This window comes from Helicoverpa armigera, chromosome 22 (assembly GCF_030705265.1).
Source record: "Helicoverpa armigera isolate CAAS_96S chromosome 22, ASM3070526v1, whole genome shotgun sequence".
Classification (NCBI taxonomy): domain Eukaryota; kingdom Metazoa; phylum Arthropoda; class Insecta; order Lepidoptera; family Noctuidae; genus Helicoverpa; species Helicoverpa armigera.
Window position 1 is genome coordinate 1,353,817 of NC_087141.1, and position 20,592 is coordinate 1,374,408.

General features: G+C 35.4%; 2 protein-coding genes and 1 long non-coding RNA gene across 4 annotated transcripts in view; 2 read left to right on the forward strand and 1 right to left on the reverse strand.

Moving 5' to 3' along the window:
• The window catches only part of LOC110371686 (bicaudal D-related protein homolog), a 112,051-nt gene extending 99,320 nt beyond the window's left edge, over positions 1 to 12,731 (forward strand). The window contains exons 7-9 of the mRNA XM_021328043.3: positions 7,614 to 7,766; positions 8,207 to 8,311; positions 9,197 to 12,731. Coding sequence (XP_021183718.2) covers positions 7,614 to 7,766; positions 8,207 to 8,311; positions 9,197 to 9,325 — 387 coding nt within the window. The 3' untranslated portion in view covers positions 9,326 to 12,731. The remainder of the gene's footprint in view (positions 1 to 7,613; positions 7,767 to 8,206; positions 8,312 to 9,196) is intronic.
• Positions 4,537 to 5,623, reverse strand: LOC135118399 (uncharacterized). Its single transcript, XR_010277562.1, has 2 exons — positions 5,421 to 5,623; positions 4,537 to 5,080 (listed from the first exon to the last, which is right to left on the reverse strand). It is a non-coding gene; the product is annotated as an uncharacterized LOC135118399 (long non-coding RNA).
• Positions 12,732 to 13,321: 590 nt separating the features above from the next.
• On the forward strand, positions 13,322 to 18,985 carry LOC110371723 (uncharacterized). Of its 2 annotated transcripts, none has more exons than XM_064040633.1 (12): positions 13,322 to 13,498; positions 13,911 to 14,036; positions 14,450 to 14,644; positions 15,054 to 15,193; positions 15,535 to 15,709; positions 16,150 to 16,329; positions 16,442 to 16,592; positions 16,950 to 17,121; positions 17,479 to 17,620; positions 18,084 to 18,217; positions 18,493 to 18,631; positions 18,725 to 18,985. In XM_064040633.1, the coding sequence occupies exons 1-11, from the start codon at positions 13,412 to 13,414 to the stop codon at positions 18,629 to 18,631; spliced, it is 1,641 nt and encodes a 546-aa protein (XP_063896703.1). In that variant the 5' UTR covers positions 13,322 to 13,411; the 3' UTR covers positions 18,725 to 18,985. The 2 variants fall into 2 exon arrangements, with proteins under 2 accessions (XP_063896703.1, XP_049698955.2); XM_049842998.2 differs by having other exon boundaries at positions 18,493 to 18,627; positions 18,721 to 18,985.
• Positions 18,986 to 20,592: the final 1,607 nt, after the last annotated feature.

Sequence of the window (20,592 nt, forward strand, 5' to 3'; positions counted from 1 at the left end):
ATTAAAAAAAACACTTATATGTTAAAGCCATTGAAGTTTAACACTACTTTAACTCAGCCTGCAGCAAATGATGAATGTTATTTGATTCAAACTCTTATCAAAACTTAATTTAACTAAAGCTGCGGTAGATACAGGAAACTTATTTTCCAAGTAAAATCTTTGAAAGTCAGAATCCATCATCCCATAAAGCCTTTTCAATTGCAAAATGACCTCTAAAAACCCACCCCATTCATCCATTACGGTCAAAGCTGGACCAACCACCATATCCACGAAGCCATTAAACCAGACTTAAGAACATAGTGCAACAGCAATCGATTTTATCGATACAGTTAACTTTCGATGGCAATGCATCGGTTACACAGTTACTGCACGTTAGTCCAATTGAAATACCGTTTGTGCTCTAAACCGATTGAAATCGATTTAATGGGAAATCGACTCGGTTAGAACTCGATCGGCGGTTGGTGTTTAACGATTTATTTTTGTTTTTGAGGTAAATAGCTTGTCTGTGGGTGGTGCTAGTCATGTGTTGGGATTTTTGTGGTGACGCGGACCTCTTAGCTAAGGCAGGTGGTCTGTTTAACCTTGCAGGTTGACCTATTTGACTATCGAAGAAGAGTTCATGACTTAACCTGTCTATGTTTTTTTTTACATCCTTAACGCCATTTTGTCTTTGTAATCTGCGTCAATCTCAAAAATAAAGGAAGACATATGAAGAAACCAGCTTTTATGGCCTAAAAAGTTTACTATTCCATTCTTTTTCCAGAAAAATAGGATATTGTTAATGACAGCTTGCATTTTCTCAACACTTTTCTTCTAGTCGAATTCTAAAATATGTGACGATTTTCTTCACAAAAAATCCTCAATGAAACCCAATCAATACGTCAGAACTCAAGGGTACGTAGGAATTAGAAACGTGATCGTCTAACAGTCTTATAAGGATTATCTTGTTGTGAATTTAAGTGGTTTCCTTAGTTAGCAAGTGGACAAGGCGGTGGGCTGTAACGAGGCCCGTGTTTTTTTTTTTTTGACAACTTTAGAATGACCTATTTGATTGTGGTAGTAGGCTGTATGACTGTATATGTGCTGTTAAAAGTAGACCAACCAAATTGATGCTAGTATATCGCTTATTATTTTGAATTTTTAAGAAGTAAATATACTAAAGAGGAACATTTTTTTGTTTGTTCGAAACTATTAAGCTGTTTTGGAAAATTCTTTAACTGTGAGGAAGCTACAAAATTCCCGAGTAACATAGGCTAAATTTTATTGTATGAGCAGTACTTCCCACGGAACATGAGTGAAGAAAACAGCTGATCAGAAACATAATAGATATATTTTGAATTGGGTGAATCTTAACTAGCAATTTTTTTTCCAAACAAGAATATAATATAGAGAATGATAGTACCTAAGGCTGAAAATTAAATGAAAATATAGCATGATACTATTTGTAGGTCTACTAAATAAAAATGCCTCATTAATTACATAAAGAAATGCGTCCAAAAATAGATAACACCAAAACACGGTCACGCAGAACGGATATAAACCTAATAACGACGAGGTTTTCGCACGACACTTGAATTTTAGTTTTTGGAGTTCCGTACTCAAATGGTGAAACGGGTCCCTGTTACTTCTCTAAGACTTTGCTGTCCCGTCCGACCGTCCGTTCGTCTGTCTGTCACCAGACTGTAGCTCATAAACAGTGATAGCTAGATAACTAAAATTTTCACAGGTAAAACACTGAAAACTGAAGTAACTTTTTATAGATAACGGTACGCAGAGGTAACTTTTTATAGATAATGGTAAGGAACATGCTTTCGCTGTTATTCTTCCCAGGAATAACACATAGGAAATTGTAAGTTTGGGCACATAGGAAAGTTTGGGCGTTTTGGGGACTGTCTTTTTGTATTTTTTGTTGACGTTCAAAAATTTTTAGCCTAGTTTGATTTAATTATTTTGAACCTTTCGTGCGCGAGTAAGACTCGCACTTGGCCGGTTTTTGTTCATTTTTACAAATACTCGTTCACTAAAGACCCGGAACGGAGGCTCACTGCTGCACCGCATTGCATTTTGCGTCACCCGCCGTTACGAACGTTAATTTGTTTCATAAGACGTTTAGCTCATTTACTTTATAAATATCTAGTGTTATGTAAACGGTATTTTTCTGTTTGCTGTGCCGCATTTTGGGGTTAATTTCCCATTGATATTAGAGGCATTAATTTAAGCTAAATATTACTTGCATATCTTTGGCCATTTCTTTTTCAATGCTACTTTATTTAGTTAGATACGTTCTAGCCGAATATTTCTTCATACACTAAGTGAAACATAAACTATGACATTCGTTCGGCTGAAAGGATCAACAAAATTTAGAAATATTCCTTAAGTATATCAAATAGTCTCTAGTTCTTTAGTAATTACACTAAACTGACACACCCTACCACATTGTCACGTACATAAACTTGAATCACGTAAAGAGTGTCATTACAATTGTCAATAATAATTGTCAATAAAAATTGTCATTACAATCAGTGCAATCTATGATCTATCTAAAAAGCTTCCAAACCAATTTCGTAACTCCAAGGTTAGACCAAAAACAACAATACTAATCTAGATCACATGAGTAATACGCCCACATCCACGCGTGGGCTCAATCCTATAACGATATGGACAATCCTTACATGTGAGACCATAAGCAACTGGTCCTACTTATGTGGACTGTTTTGGAAAACGGTGAGGTCATTTGAACAATGGACAGGTTGAGCTAGTTTTAGAGATGGCTAGGTTTTTGAGGCGATATGTAAAATATGATAAAAACAAAAACTAGATTTTTTTTTCTTGGAAGTGAAAAATAAAATGGCTGGGTTTTTGATCTTGAAACATTCATAAGACGATAAGCATCACGTATAAAAAGCTCTTTTTATGTTATTTTATTTGTCTCGAAACATGATAAAGTTTCACTATTTTTTTTATCTACACAAAAATTTTTTTTTTCAAAAAAGTCTGGAAGTTGTTTCGAAACGTCAAGCTAGTTGCACGATTCCAGGGAGTCAGGGCTGTGAAAACACAAAGTAAAGACATCAAATCACTAAATCAATTACCTAATCAAGATGTTTATACCTATGTAGTAAAGTGGGTCTTGGTACAGTTTCCGACATTTTCGTTGATCTACCTCTAAACATGAGTACCTACTTAATATATTGTATAACTTCCCTAATTTCCACACAACATCAACTTATGGAGCCAAACTCTAATGCAAATGAAAGTGCGATTAAAGTTTTAATACGTAATTATATTTATTACTATAATTAACCTCAAGAGTACAAGTACATACAAAATATGCGTGAGTATAATATTTTCCCTTTTATGATTATAGTTATTAAGCTAAGGTACCAAAAATTATGTGTTTAGGAATCCGTATCCCAAGAGTAAAACGGGATCCCTATCACTAAGACTTCGCTGACCATCTGGCCAAGAGTCTGTCACCGGTTATTTACTTTATGGTCACCAGACAGTATCTCGAGAACCGTCTCACCCAGACTTTGAATTCATAGATGGTATTGTATTGTTCTTGCCGCTAACAAAACATATTCAAAACCAGAAGAATATTATAATTTTAGTGGTTCCCATACAATAAACGTATTTTTATGGACATTGGTACGGAAACTTTCTTTCACGAGTCCTTCTCGCAGTTGTCCGGTTTTTGTATTTAGCCTTCTGGGGATTAGATTAAGAGCTACTACTTACATTTTTAAACTATTTCTTAAAACTGTAACTAAGCTGATGAAATTCATGAAAAAAGGATTCCTAAAAGGCCTTTTTGTAAGTTGGCAGGCAAGCATAAATTCGTTCGTAGAAAGAAAAGGTAATGACCTTAAGGGACCTTATCAGATCTAGAAAATAATAAGCATTTACCTTCAGTTCTAAATACAGTCTAGAAATTCCTTAATCTAGATCTAGACTGAACTGCAAACTACCCGCATAGCGTGACCCCAGTGACGTAGACCCACGTCAGAGAGGTCATTCACCTTAGCGCGGACGCAGAAGGCAATTCGCGCGTTTTTACACCGACGCCATTTTGATTTGCCATTTAAAATGAGTAATTGATGATTCTTCTCCGTGTGAGAGGAGGCCTGTGCCCAGCAGTGGGACGATAAAAAAAAAAAAGGCTGTAACAGAATTGATGATTACTTGTTTTTGGTATTTAATTGTGTTGTTTTTTGTATAGGGTAGGGTGGTAGCCAATGAACCACCAAAAGTTTGGAGATCTCTAGCGCGCTCGTTTTTACAGTCTAAGAAAATATTTTTGTCTCAAATGATAGGTTATTTAATAAGCTGCCAAATTGTGTTGAAATAAGTGGAAAACATTTGCTGTTGCCTAATTTATACATGTTTTTTTAAAACATGAGAAATGGTTCATAGCGTACTCCTAGGGGTACACAAAGAACCGGGGGGGGTGGTACTAAATGAACCATGTGGTACACAATGAATCACGGTAATATAAAAAAAAACAATATTGTTTGTTTTAAAGAAAAATAAATACACTATTTATAACTTTTTATAATTATTAAGTTTCGGGTTATACATACGTTTAAGAACCAACAAATCAGCCTTAAAACTTAATTTTTAACAATAATTATGAACATCTTAAAAGTTACGCACAAACTCTTTCCGGGAAAAAAGAAAAAACATTTTGTACTTGTATATTTATATTAATTAAAATGCTCTTAGCATTATAAAGTCGACGTGTTTTTATCACATTCAGACTTATGTTTTTTTATTGTCCAAATCACAAATTGTAACAATCAACATTTCTTTATGCTGTCTTCATGTTGGGCAGTAAGAAATTTACTTGCATCATAATGGGGCTCTAGTCTACAAGAGGGATTATTCCTGTAGGTACTTTGTTTGTGACATATCTCCGCACAAACACTCCGTCTTTCGCAATACTGGATAGAGAAGGTTGCAGTTTTTGCTGCTTTTAGAATGCTTATTCCCGACAAGTGTTTTTTCTATACCTCTTTGTGTAGCTTCCGCGGTGTGATACCCTTTTTTACGTGCTTTCCTCCCTACCGTGTTTCGCCCCATGCTGAAATAGACGAATAATGGTAATTAATTATAGGTACTCACATTAACACTTAGAGGTTAACTGTCTAATAATACTTCCCGCCTCATCATATATCATACAAAGCACGAAGATGTGGTACACAATACACAATGAACCGTGGTTCATTGCTTACCCAGTATAAATGGCTCACAGCGTACCCACCCCCTCTTAGGAAATGTTAGGTCATGTTTTATACAAAAACCGTTGAGAATTAATTCCAAAAAATAGTCTCAGATAAGCCTAATGATCTACATTACACATACAATTCACACATAGTTAAGTAAGAGTTAGATTATTAAAGTAACAACAAAAAGAAACTCACCTTTTTTTGTCGTTTTTGCTTGAGTAGAAGACTAAGACGCGGCTCATAGGTGAGTATATCGCGACAGACCCACGGCGAATAGACCAAACTTCTTGACGTGGCAAGGGAGTCTCGACATAATTTTTGCGCGAGCTAACAACGTTAGGTATGGCCGGTAGGTATTATGGTTCATAGTGTACACGCGGTTCATTGGCTACCACCCTACCCTAGTTTAAGTTTGTAGTAATGTTTTTAAATAAGGATAATTTTATTCGAGGTTTATGAACTCCATAACAAAGGTTTAAATTAAAACAATATGTTTCAGAGATTACTTAAATTATAAAATGCACTCGGAATTGAGTCCAAAATCAAAGTCGGAAATGATTCAGACCAATGCTAATGGTGCTAATTGTAATGTGGGAACTAACATTTTTAAGTTGTAAATGAATAGAAGTAAAATGTGTAGGTGTGTAATTCAGGAATGGGTAGATATAAAAGAGAAATCATCTGTAAACAAATAGAATAGAGCATGCCAATTCAACTTATGTAAAATTGGTGATTCAGTACAATCCAGTGACTCAGTAGGTAATACCCATAATAACACTCCTAAGACTGATCATAACATAATCACACGTCTATGGTTTACAAACGACATCATTAACTTCTTGCTTCACAAACCATAGACCGCGTAACCATACCGCTAATGTGTCCCACCTTTCAACAAAAGAGAATTTACACTTTTTCACATACGCTTAATTATGTATTAAGGCTAGTTCTCACATTAGCTATGATCTGCTATAAATGTGTGGGTAACATGCAATGGCCCACTTTCTTTTTTTTATTTGGTCATTTGTTACGAACGCGATTTTTTTTTGTTATTGTTTCTCCAAGGTTGAAAGTGGTAGATAGTTTATGATTTTTATCTAAGTGTGATGTCGTTTCTCGGCTCATAATGTCTGCCGATATAAACCGAATACCAACACTTTCTTGGTTAAAAAAATGGCGGTGTCTTAATTTTTGATGGCAGTTCCTTAATCAAACTAAAGTCTGAAGAAATCTCAGCTATTTTATGTGTTATATTGTAATTAATAAAAAATAGGTGTTTCAAGAATCAATCTAGATCTAATTAAAAAAGATTCCGACGAATCGTTTTTAATCGACGAACCTGTTCCTTTTTGGGAAGTCAAACCGAATTCCCAAATAGATATACATATACCCAATATATCTTTTTTTATATTAAAAATAAACCATTCAATTATTTCCTCGGCAACACACGAAAACAATAGTACCTAATGTTTTACGATGCGCGAACGCAAACAATAGTAGTTGAACTGAGCCCAGGCAATTCGCGGAACGACCGGCTGATGCGGATACATACCGTGGGAGATTCAGAGAAACCCTCGTTATGTGAGAGAAGGTTTATGAAATATCATTGTTGTCAATGAAATGTTGGATATGACGGTTAACTGCCTTCAGAGTTCATGATTCCGCGTTGTTCGTAAAATACTTGACCTGCGAACCTTAAGATTTCGTTATTTAGTTTTTAATTTTCTGGAATTTTTGTTACGCTATAGCTTCCGCCAGCGATTTTGCATAAGACCTACATACCTAACTCAAATATTTTTTGTTGAAGTAGTTTAGGCAGTTCCTGAGATTGGCACCTTCAAAAGCAAAGAAAGAAACTTCAGCATTACATTATTATAATTCTTATACATTTTCATAAACAACTTAATGCTGTTTAAAATTCTGATCTAGAAGTTTAACTTTACTTTCTTTAAAGGAATCAGTCATGGACTAGTTGGCAAACACGCAACTTGCCTTTGTCTAGTATGAGAAAGTCTTTTACTTGAATATATTAAGGTTTGTAGATTTAATAGATAAGAAAGTTTAATTTTGAGTCGTAACCACTAATAATAAATTAGGACTATTTTATATCCGTTTGGAAAATTTACCTTACGGTCTGCCACGTAAAGTGAGAAAACAAAATTTCTTTTTTAAAAATCGGCAAAAAATAATCCGAGGAGAACCTACCTACGAGACAAAAATACCTACATATTCAACTTTTGACTCAACTGCCAAATTGCAGCATGATATTTCAAAATGTTGATCTCCACAATTACGTCCTACCAGAACTTATAGTGGAAAAGTTATTTCTAAGTATTACAAACCCCACAACTACATACGACACTAAGATTCCCCTTCCCCTCTTTCCAGCTATCCGTCGCTGAAGTGGAACTCCGTGCAGCCGCCGAGGAGCGTGACAAGCTCCTCAATGATGCCAACTACAGCAGTCTACAGAACGATGAGGCCGTCACCAAGGCACGCCAGGAGAGGGATGAAGCTATGGAGAGGAAGAAGGCTGCTGAGGTAAGATATACATGATTTTACGAAAAGACGATCTCTTCTAGGTTGTTCGAGAAAGCAATAGAATTCATCGTTAACCTAGCTTTTTTCTGACTATGTTGAGATCGGCTTACAGTCTTAATGGATGCCGATGAGTACCAGTGTTTTACATGGAGCGACTGCCTATCTGACCTCCTCAATCCAGTTAACTAAGCGTTGCTAAGGGAAATGGATGTTAAGGTGTAATTTTTTTTTTACTGTAAAATTAAATGAAATCTTGATGTCAAAGAAAGATACTGAAAATAATTGCTTAAGGATGAACAACAACCAAAACCTGGCCTATTTCTGGCTGTTTCTGTCAGTTGAAAATAATTCTTACGAAGAATATTAACGCCCTAACGTGTCTAATAAATCCAGCCGGTGAAAAATTACAGAAAATAAAATGTGTTTCCCAACTATTCCAGGTGGCTCTAGCGAAGACCCGCGTGGAGCTGATGCAGGCCAACAGTCAGCTGTACGAGGCTGTGCGCCAGAAAGTGGACCTTGGCCAGCAGTTGGAGCAGTGGCAGGTATGTCGATGGAGATCCACTCAATAGTGACAATTCTTAGATTGGAAGATTTTCTTGCAAACTTTTTCTTCGATTTTCTTTACGTTGAAGGTCCTCCATGGCATTTAAGATAGATTGTCATGTGGTTTTCTCCTAAAAGTATCATTTGATGGGTTTAGTGAAGCGGGGATGATTAACGCTCAATAAACCCGAGTGAAGCTGGGGCTAATTAATGCTCAATCCTTTGTGTGATAGAAAGGCTGATGATGATAATAAAATCGAACAACCCGATACCCGATTGATAATGTAGTCAGCAAGCCGTCAGTTAAGATTAAATAAAATATTTATCGAATAGACAAATAATAAAAAAAACCCTGTAAAAAGGAAGCAAAAACGAAGGCAAAAATTAAAAGCTTTTTGCGTAAAATTTCGTTCATCTCATGAATCATAACAAGTCTTTATCATTAAGTGTACTTTCAAAAATCAGACACGCTCTACTTACTACGTAATCTTAAATACTGGATCAGATATTTTAAAGCGTAGTTTTAAAAGGCGTTAATAATTTAAGAACAAATAAATAAGTGTTATTGAAGTTTAAGGTCAGAACTGGCTTCGTGTAATGGATTTTCACAAAATACTTAATTTTAAATTGAAAGGCTCTGCGGTATTACCTGTCTTAAAAACCCTACTACTGTATCAAATTAACTCTTTCCCGTAGTTCCTATCTATTCCGACAAAACTATTTCTCGCACCAGGTTACAAAGTCATAATCCGTGTCCTCTCCGTGGACCAAATAAAATATTTAAATCGGTTCAGAGGTTTTGGAGCTACACTATGTCAGAACGCTCCCGTTTCCTAAAATTACTAACTTTCATACACATGCTTACTAAGACTTTTTAATTCCAGATGGACATGCAGGAACTCATCGACGAGCAGATGAAGCACAAGCTGACCACGCAGGAGAAGCGAAGGAAGCTTCCAGAACAGCCGCCCCCCACCAGAACCTCTCGACTCCTCGGATTTTTTCACCGGTGATCTGTTGTACCCCACTCTTGGTGCGCCTCTATGAAGCCATAGACCACTCGACCATATCAACTCTCTACCTTATCATCATCAAATATTACCATCCATCGACATTACCAGCTGCCTACAGTTTATTTTTAATACTTTTGTACAAAAATCTTACGTTATCAAAATTTCTTGTGGCGACGGCCATCTTGGCTTACCGTACGGACGCGTCCGCGATCACCGAGTTTTTAGGTTATTTTCTAATTTTATTTTATAAACCGTGTGATTTTTACACTATCGCAGTGATAGTTAGTGTCTTAGTTAGATTGTTTATAATTAGTTTACGTTTAATTTTTAATGTTTTATTGTGTCTTTATAGTTTTTTCACTGTAAAATGGCTGGTAAAATTTGGCATTTGGGCATTCCCATAACCTTGTAAGGCGGATTTAGTACAACAGATTATTTTAATTAGTCGGACGAAAATCCAAGAGATATAAGATCTTTGGTCCGGTTTACGACTAACGAAAAAAAAATATCAAAACGATTCGATTTGAAACGAAAATGAATACTAACGTAAAATAAGTCATGTGTAATCCGCCATTTTAATAAGTCAGCCATTTTAATACTTAACTTACCCATTGCTTTATTTGTAAATAACGTTTTAATAATTGAGATTACCTTACTATGTGTATGTATAGTTGGTAAATATACGTAAATCTTCACTTCAAGTGAGATGTTTGGTGCACTTTATGTGTAAAAATTAGTTTTACCGCCTGATTTTACCACACACGATACGAATTAAGTAGTTTCTTAATTATTTTTATCTTCTTTTGTAAAGAGGTTGAGTAGTACATACAAACCTTCTTGTAAGTACTTTAAAAAAAATTGCATGGTCTTGCCCGATAGAAACTCGGCGAAAACAAAATTATAATTGGATTTTTCTATTAGAAAAAATCTTAGTTGATAGTGAGCCAAGAGTTTGAAATGATCGACTGACGGGACAATATATTCTCGTCAATCATTTGTGACGCCATCTTTAAAAAATTAAGATGTCAATTTGAAAAAGACAAGATCCAGTACGCTTAAAAATATTTTAGAACAATTTTTCTTGTACTACCCAATCTTTTGAATTAAGTTATTAAAAAGTGGTAAAACAGGCATTTTAGATAAATATGAATTAGATTGCTAAATAATGAAGAACATTTAATAGCCATATTATTTACATTACTTACTAATACTATACAAAATACTGGTAGGCTCCACTGACGTCTAGTATCCCACATTAACCGGAGAATGTAAGAAATTTGTCAAATTACCTTCGAAATAATACCTTACAAAACCTGTAAGTGGAGTAAACTTATCAAGTATATGAGAATGAAGACATTTTTCACATTGTCCGGCTAATGTCGGTAATAACCAGTTATGTAGACGATGCATGATCTGGTGGATTTTATTAGAATAATTTTGTGTGTAGTAAATTCACGAATATTAGTAAAATGTCACATTATTTAAATAAATGAATTATATACTTAAATATTTGAATTGTTTTGCAATAGTAATTATAGTTGGTACTTAATTGTTCTGTGCCTTAAAAGTACCTGGCCTTGTAAAGTGCCTTTTCTATAGTAAAGTCAATTGTATTTATAGTATTACAATAGTGACAGCCTTAAATACGAATACTCAAACGGCACTTAATTTTATCTCCATCATTCGTACCTACTGAAATTAGTGAAACAGAAAACTTAAGAAAAGTTACAAGTTGAGTATCGTTTGAGTATTTTGAACATAGGAGATTATACATAAACGGTGGATTTTCACACTTAAAACAATGAAAACTTTAACATAATTGCTAAAGAGGCGGGAAAACAAATTGTATTGATTTCTTTTCTGTGGTTTTCGTGTTTTATACGGCAGTAAATCCCGCCAAGACAAACTGCAGATTTTTTTCTAACTTAGCTATTAAAGAGGGCAATGATTTCCATAACAGAATTTGAAAAAACTAAAGGCCTTTAAACCACTCCTGGAAAAAAAATCTTCTTGGTTGCCTAAATTACCAAAACCGTAGTATTACCGGGAAAAATATTTTTTCCGGGTCTTAGCCGGAGATGGTAAACTGGTCATGAAATAAAGCTCTCTTAAAAATGCATTTCTATATGAAATAAATTTTAATATCCGTGGGAAATCTTACCGAATTATTGTACTTAAATAATAGGTTCTCAAGGCTTACAAATAATAATATATAAAAGTACATACTTATAGGTATATATTTTATAAACATGCTCAAGTGTATAAATAGATTGCTCAGATATATAAATACAAATAATTTATTTGTTTCAATATTTTTTTACAAATAATACTTCAAATATTATTTATAATATTCTTCAGAGGCCTTAAAATCATGGTTTAGCCTGAAATAAAATCAAGTTGCCTTATACTATAAAATACTTTTCGAAATGAGCCTTATTTTTTACAAACTACATTCAAATATACAATTTTTGTCAGGGAAACTTTATAAATGTATTAGTTCCAAGTAAATATATCTGTATATTTTTGAAAATTCTGTATTAATTTGAGTCATAGTTCCATTAATATCCACTAGGGGCGCTGGTGTCACTAATACAAAATCATTTTTTTACTTTTTTTCTCAAGTTTGCGTTAATTTTACTTAACAATGCAATAGGATAATGCAAAAGCAATATAAATTACTGTATTTATGTGTACATAGTTGCACGAACAACTTTATTCTTTATGTCATTGCAATAAGGTTAAAAATTACATTAAAAATGTCAACACTAATTCGGAGATATTATTGTACTTACTTAATTTATTTTTAAGACTGAACTAATTATTGTTTTTAAAAATATTGATTTTATAATTTTTGCTGTATCCGAAATAAATTTGCAATTAAATATTGTAAGAATTAATAATTGTATTTGTATTTTTAACTTTTAATTTTCTATTTAGCACAAAACACTGTTATGGCGAGTATAACTTCTTAGTCATTCCATTTTTCTATGAATTCCTTGGATTTATTACATTATTTACTATTTATAAAAACCTATCCACGTTTCCTCTTAAAACAGTATCATTTTTAACTTTAAAAAATGATAGGTGATTTTGATACAGAGACATTTTTATATCTTATCAGACATTATGCTACACTTCAATAAAATAAATTGGTAGGTACTTAATTTCAAACTAGATAATGTAATAAATCCACAATGGATTACTTTATGTAAATGAATACATATTTTACTACCTGATCCAATCCATCGTTTTATTAGTGCAAGTGTACTTACAAACACAACTTCATAAGTACTTACTTAAAATAATCTTAATTTATAAGATCTTAATAGTGACTAGAAATATCATTATAAATAATAATTAATTATGTTTATGGAATTAATAAATAAAGAATGAGTTTAAACTGGAACTACGTTTTTATTTCTGCGTTTCCATTACGTTTTTTTTTAGTTATAGTCGTAACCTCATCGACAGCTGAAACATAACATAAAAACCTTTGATTATATAAAAAAACATTACCAACAGTTGTTAAACGTCATCCATGAAACCAACTTGCAACTACAATCGCACATTTTCAGTCATTCAACTCAACACGTCTTATATAAAATTCTTTCAGAAGATCCTAGTAAGGACGTCCTACAAAAAATCTACCCATTATCTGGCTATCAAGAAGTTATCTTACTGTAAATACAGTCAGTGTTTTGACTGTAAATACAGTCAAAAATAAGATAACTTCGTAGGGAGGTACATAAATAATGTCTTTCTGTGCTCAGCAGCTGTGTAAGCTTAGCACATGCACATTGTATTCGGCGATTTGGTTGCTACTGGCCGTGCAGTGTGTAGTCTTGTGAAAAATAGCTAGCCTTATAATACCACTAACTCTTTTATATAGGTACCTGTGACTTGTCAGCAGAGGTATAATGGAACTCTTAATTCTCACAAAGGCCACTAAGAAACTCAAAAAAAGAAGAAGAAACATTTCAAAAATAACGTCAAAAACACCTGAAATGTCAACGTGAACAGCTATCAGAGTTGTGTATTATAAAAATATTTGTTTACTAGACATTTTGCTATTTTTCTTTTATCGTCATGGCGCCCCCTGGTGAACGGAAGCCGAATCAGGTGGAACAGAAAGTGGTGGACCCTGAGGCTGAGCTCAGCAATGTCCTCAGAACTGTAAGGAGTTTATCTTGGCTTATATTACCTGCTAGATAGCTAGCTCCCCGTGGTTTCGGCCACGTCTCGAAGAAGTTTCTTCGTAGACCTTGACAAAAATTAGCTTATAATCCTACCAAATAAAGGAGCTTTCTAGTGAGAACTAATTATCAAAATCAGTTCTGTAGATCTAGAGATTAGCTCCTACAAAGTGACAATACCTCTTATAGGTACCTCTTAATAATATGATAGTATAAAATCTAGTTTTATGAGAAAACTGTAATTTATTATGATGGTGGACCACATCAATTTAATTTAATTTAATTTAAACCCTTACAATTGCAATCAGCAAAATCTACGTATTTAACGTTCTCAAAAAACACCACATCCATTTCTAGGAAAGCACCTTTGCATCCAAAACCCTTCCTTACAGTATTTGAAGCTCGCGCCAAAATGCAGCGTGGAGAAGCGAGCTGGTGGAGTTCCTCAGCTAGCTCCTCAAGAGAAGCAGCTCAGCATCCTAGCACATGAATTGCACGAGACCCTGCTGTGTATTAATGTTAGTACGAATCTTGAACATTTACATTTAAAAACTCTGTAGTAGACATATCAATTGAAAGAATCGTAGGAAATATTTATCAGATAAAATCCGCAAAAACGGTCTCATAAAGTTGAGTACCTAACATGAAAATCTCTGTTAAGACTACAGCTGTTCTTCTTTTGGAGATCTTCATTCTTCATTTCTGTCTATCCATATCCAACTACTACAGATATAGCCAAGGATTAAAAAGACACTTCCGGACAACTTCTTTTTTTTCATAAAGAAATGTAGTCGGTTATAGGTGCCAGTTTCCAGTGTTATTGGGCTTGAAACGGAATTGCAAGAAAGTCTAGTTTAATTCATTCATCTTTAATTCTTAGGTACGTAGATAGATAGACAGTATATTAGTTACATACATTTTTCCTCACCAGCTCGCCAGAAAAGGCCAGCATGCCGTCCGTGACGCCAACGTGAAGAGTGGAACCCGTTCCTCCATAGTGGAATACGAGCAGCTGGAGTCTGAGCTGAGGGATGAGAGAGCCCAGCAGGCTGAACTGGACTGCCTCAACTATCTCGCGCAGAAGAATGTCATTGAGCTGTCCAAGAAAGTGCCTACTGAAGCCGATGTGAGTAGTTATCGTCGCAAGTAAAGGGAAGAACATAAGGGATTTTTGGTTCTCTTTCTTTCTAAATTCGAAATTTTAATAAAAATTTGAAGGAACTTCATGCAATATACAACAAATAAATTTTTGAATTTTTGGTGTCAATGAAACAAATGATTATATTTTTCAATTTACCCTTTTGGTTTTATTAAGACGACCTTTTTAGTTCTTTTCTCATACGCTAATTGAAAAGGAGAATATACCTGCGAGATAACTTTTTCTACGAAAGTAATCGTTTTCGACGTTACTGAGTACCTTCGCATCTCTAAAGCGTTCCCTTATAAAATTTCTTGATTAGAAGTCTTTTTTTTTAATACTTATTTCTTCCCCTTCTTTCTGCCCTCTTAAAGATTTCTAGATGTAAATATTCCAGGAACTAGGCATGATAGAGAACGCGAACAATCGGCTCCGACGCATGGAGAACAGACTGGATCTGGCCACCAAGAGGTTCTGTGTCGTCAACGCAGACAACAGGAGAGTCAGGGAAGAAATACATCGACTGCTTGTTGAGAGGTTCGTGAGCATACCCTAACCCTGATGATTATTGTAAACATTTATAAGTAGTATCTCTTTTTACACGCGACTCGAGTGACGGAGATTATGTGCGTTTCGGGACGTGGTAACTTTTTTATTATCTTGATAAAGAAACCTGGGCTTCTAGCAAAAATTTATACCTTGCATGAGAGTCTTTCCATAGTGAGTACATATACGCACTTCACATACTTTTTTGGACATAGTGAGGATTCAGTCATCATTGTTCTGCAAACGGGGACCCACCTAATCCTATTAGCGATCGAAAAGTATTGAAAGTATAGTTTAACCAAGATTTTAAAAACTTTGTGTTTGCCCTCTAGAAACGGGTTCAACATCCAATGGAACCGCACCATAGGCAAGCTGGTGAAAGGCAAGATGTACCTCATGGATATCTTCGAAATAGCCTCCATGGCCTTCGCAGACAGAGACGAGTGCTGTCGAAAATTAGAGGCTCTGAAATGGAAGGGACTGTTTCAACTCAATAGGGATATTTCTGTACGTAAGCTCATGTGCTTTTCGTAGTCGTAGTCATAATAAGGTCAAAAGGGTTTTGGAATTTTTGGTCGATGCCCAGCGTTCATAATGCTGGGATTTTTCACAGAGTTGTTAAGGTCTAAAAGCACCTACTTCTTTAGTTCTTGTGAAAAATAATAGAACAAAACTAAGGAACAAGGAGGAATCACGTAAAATTTTGGTTCTTTTAAACTTATCTGCAATATTCAAAGCATTGCAATAAGAGTAGGAATAATTCTCGACAAACTGTGTATTTAACGTCACGGATCATTGCGCGAGTCCTTACGCCGAAACCAATTTACCTAAGTACAAACGGGTGACGGAGATGGTATGGGCGCATAAAGTGTAGTCTTTATAATATATTAGGGGACACATATTTGTATTTGTCATTGATTTTTGCTGTAAATACTTAACTCTTACAGGAGATGCAAGCATTCGAAAGCGAACTTAATCACCTAGCTAAACTAGAAGAGTTCCTACGAGTGAAAGGCTCTCGAAGGATCTGTGAAGCTGATGAGAAAGAGGATATCAAACGCCAAGAGGAAATACAAGCCTGTGAAAAAGATATTGCCAAACATGATGCGCTGCTTGATGAAATATTTGTAAGTGACACATTTCTTAATGAAAATCATCTAGATTACTCGTTTTTATTTAGCTTATCCAGAAAATATTTTAAAGATACTGCGTTTTTGTTAAATAATTTATTTTTTGTAGAAATACGCCGGTTCCGATAGAGTGGCGACGATCATAAACCGCTTTCAAATGACCGAGATTGAGAACTTCTCATGTTTCATCTTGCTCTGCCAAGTGCTCCAAGAGTCTATTATTATCAGAAGAGAACTGGATATACTCAGGCAGAGGATTTGTGAGTACAAACTAAGTAATAAATAGATTCGAAACGTCATCTCGTGCATGATGCATCGTACAATCGCACGTATCTACAGGCTAACCGCATGTGCCACATGACTGAACTTGGTCATCAGTTCTCTTCCTTCCATCTATACATAACATTGCAATTATCCTATGTTTACCACGATAATCAGGCTCAATTTGCTACGTTATACGGCCTCTTATTCTCCTACCTCCTTCTTGCTGGTTCTTCTCCATGAGACCCACTCCTTGGATTCCTGCAACTAGCTTAATGTTCCGAAAGAGCTTTTATAGACTAATTTAAAATAAAAAATATTGTTTGAGTTTGATATCAAATGAAATCTTCCAACAGTTGACCAGCGTGATATAAACGAAGCCAGAGAAGAGAAGCAAGACAAGAGAATAGCAGAAATGACGAAGAAGTTGGAGGAACTTCGTGCGAGTACTCAACTGAAACAGGAGCTGAACAATGCAGCTGATGCCACTACAGCGAGGGTGCTGAAGGGCATCGATGATCTTGTTAGGTAAACGAGAGGTTTTAATATTTCAAATCATGTAGGCTTTAGCATTTTTGTCAATTTATTGTAACTGTAATTCTATTTCGGTCTGTTTGCTGTGTTCGTTACCTACCGTGTGATATTTGAAAGATTTCAATGCCATATGCCGCACAAAGCTGTGCCTGGACCCAATTGATAAGAGGGCTAAAACATGCGCCTTTATTACTTACACACACTACAGTACAGGTCCTAATTACCACAGTATGAACTTAAACATGCAGATTATTTCCAAAAATTAGGCCATCAAGAACATAAGTTTTCTAAATGAATTTCTTAGCTTAATTATTCAGTACAGGAATTATTAATTATCCACATTCCTCACAGATTAGCCAAATGCGACTGCACTCCTCTCCTAGCACTGCTGGGTAACCACAAGGACGTGACCAAATGGAATGTCGCCAAGTTCCTCGGGATTCTGGAGACAGAAGTCAAGGGTCTCATCCAAGTTGTATATGGCGCTGTTAAGGTTTGTCGTGACCATTTATTTTACAGAAGTATTTATTTATCAAAAGGTACATTTTATGTTTTATAAGGTGCATAATGTCCAACAAAACGATGAACATAGTAATCCTCTTTGGTCCTTTTTTTTATCTATAGCTTTTGACGTGCGTCAAATTTTCGTAGTCATCAGAAATAAACAAAGCCATTTGTAATGAACTTTTGTAATAAACATGTCTAATAAATACCTAACAATAATATGTAGATAATAAAAAAAATCGTAGCCATGTGGCTAGAAAGAGAGTGATCGATTAAAATAATATGACCACTGTTAATATTTGGGAAATAAAAGACGTACGTAGTACAAATTTTTCCAAGATTTAATGTTGCCAGACATAAAGGCGGCTTGCGACTAACTTCGCAGCTTCACCGCAGCTGCCATTAAGTTAGCCACGAACAATTCCTATTGATACTCTTTACCTCATCTATAGCCCCCAGCCCCGACGCCAAAAGCCCGCAAAGGTCCACCACCGCCACCCACGAGTAAACTGGTAGCAGATCCATACGTCGAAATTATAAGACCTAACAGGATCGAAAAACTGGTGCCTTACCAGCCTTGTGCATAGTAAGTTTATTAATATCACATTAACATTTAAAAAGACGAGTTTGTTTGTGGATGTTTGTTACTCCTTAATGCAAACGGCTTGTCAAATTTTAGTAGAATTTAAGAAACAGTCACTCTGGATTAACATGCACTTTTTTCCTGGTTCGGGAAGAAGGCAGCATTAAAGGGTTTGTTTGCAAATCAGGAAGACTTTTTTGTTCTCCATGTTGCAAACTTCGAAAATCAAAGACATTTTTTTTTTTGACTTTTCTTTATTAATTTTATTTTAATTCTAGTTGCGTGGAGGACTACATAATGAACTTGGTGTTTGAGACGCCAGCGGTGCCAGCTACTAAAGAATACGTTGAGTCCATTTTCCATCTCGAAGATATTAACACGAAATTCGAGATCTATACCCTGACAATACCTGCGTAAGTTTTATTAAATATGCAGCTTTAGAAAAAAAATATAATTAGAAAAACTACCAGGCAATAAACACTAAATTTTTCCTTTTTCATTTACAGAAAGCGCCATCCGTACCGAGGAAAGAAAGATTAATAATATTTGATATTTTTATTTTCTATTACGTTTATTAAATGAATCAATATTGAATAATAATTTTATTAAATTAATATAATATTACAACTAAGCTATTCTTATATTAAAGTTAAGGTTGTGATATATATTTTGGGCTTACAACTGTATTATTTCTTCTGGAAGCTTTGTGGAAGTACTTCTTGTAAAAAGTGATAAATAAAATAGTGTTCTTCTGAATTTTATTTTTGTTGCATTTTTTTTAAACTTTAACTTAATATTTAATTGTTATAAGTGGCACTTAATAGCCTAAAGGCTGATTTACATTGAGTCAGTAACTGACGTCAGTGTAGGCGCCGAAAACTGACGCGTGCTATTTACACGAAGTCAGTGTAGTGTCAGTGTTTCGTCAGTAGTACTGTACTGACTTCAAATCAATTTACACGATGGCAGTGCCGGGTCAGCACTGACTTGTCAGTGGACTGACGTCAGTTACTGACTCAATGTATTCTATTCTATTCTATTTTTGTATGTGGCAATCCGTGTCGATGTCAACTTCGACGATTCTGCCAATGACAAGTGGGATGAGAAGCAAGAAGTGCTTACAATTAAAAAATATATATATATATTATATATATGTATTGATTTAAGATGGTGCTGTGGCCGATCTTGTGTAACTTAATGTGTTAGTAGGACGACACTGAAACAAACAGAAATACATTTACATATATAAAAACAACAACAAAATGTTAGTAACACATAACATAAAATATATACCACAACCATACAAACTGTGGCCTAAATATAGGCCACAGTTTATAATTTAATATTATTTTGATTAATAAACATCAACAGCATCTGGAGCAGTTCTGGACAGGAGTGGGATAGGAGGGAACGGAAGTTAGTCGGGAGAGGGATTTTAAGTTTTTGGAGACGACCATATAAATCAAAGGATGAGTTGATAGGACAGTCAAAAAATATATGGTCCAGGGTACCTTCATCCAGTCCACACTCGCAGAGGGATGAATCCTGCACCCGAATTTTGCGCAGAAAGACCGGTGTACAGCAGTGACCTAACCGTATTCTGCACATGACTGAAATTACCCGTTTAGGGTATCTTTTGAAATTTGAAAACCACGGTTTTGGTTTTACAACCGGTTGAATGGCGAAATAAGAGCTACCCTTCTTTTTGCCTGAGATGTTCCACCATTCCTGCCACGAGGTCTCAAGACTCAATTTGGGGAGGTTTAGCAGGTCATGCCCTTGAAGGGAGAAGTGTGCAAGGTCAGCGGACTCAGATGAACACGCATCTTTGGCCAATGCATCGGCACATTCATTGCCCGCTATACCGCAGTGGCTAGGGATCCAGACTAAGTGTACTTCTTTCTCTTGCCTAGTGCAGGAGAAAAGGGACTTTTTAATATCCAGGACAATAGGACAGTGGAGTTTAGTTCTAAAGGGATTCTGGGATATGGCTTGGAGACAGCTAAGGGAGTCAGTAAAGATAACTCCACAGCTAATCTCATGGGACTCTATAAAACGACAAGCTTCCAATAGTGCCACACACTCGCCTGTAAATACTGAAGACTCCTTCGGACATCTGAATTTCAAAATTATTTTAGAGTTCTGATAGTAAACCGCGGCTCCAGTACAGCCACCATTTGATTTGGAAGCATCCGTGAAGAACTTTTGAAACCCAATCCATCGTTCACCTAAAACCGCATTAAAGGCCGAATTTGCAGACGGGGAGTTTTTGGATATGCCAATGTTATAAAATATTTTAGGGGTGAAGCAAAGTACTTCATAAGGGTAATTAAATAGAGGAAGTCTGGGATGTGGAGCAATGGGGGATTCTAAATTTT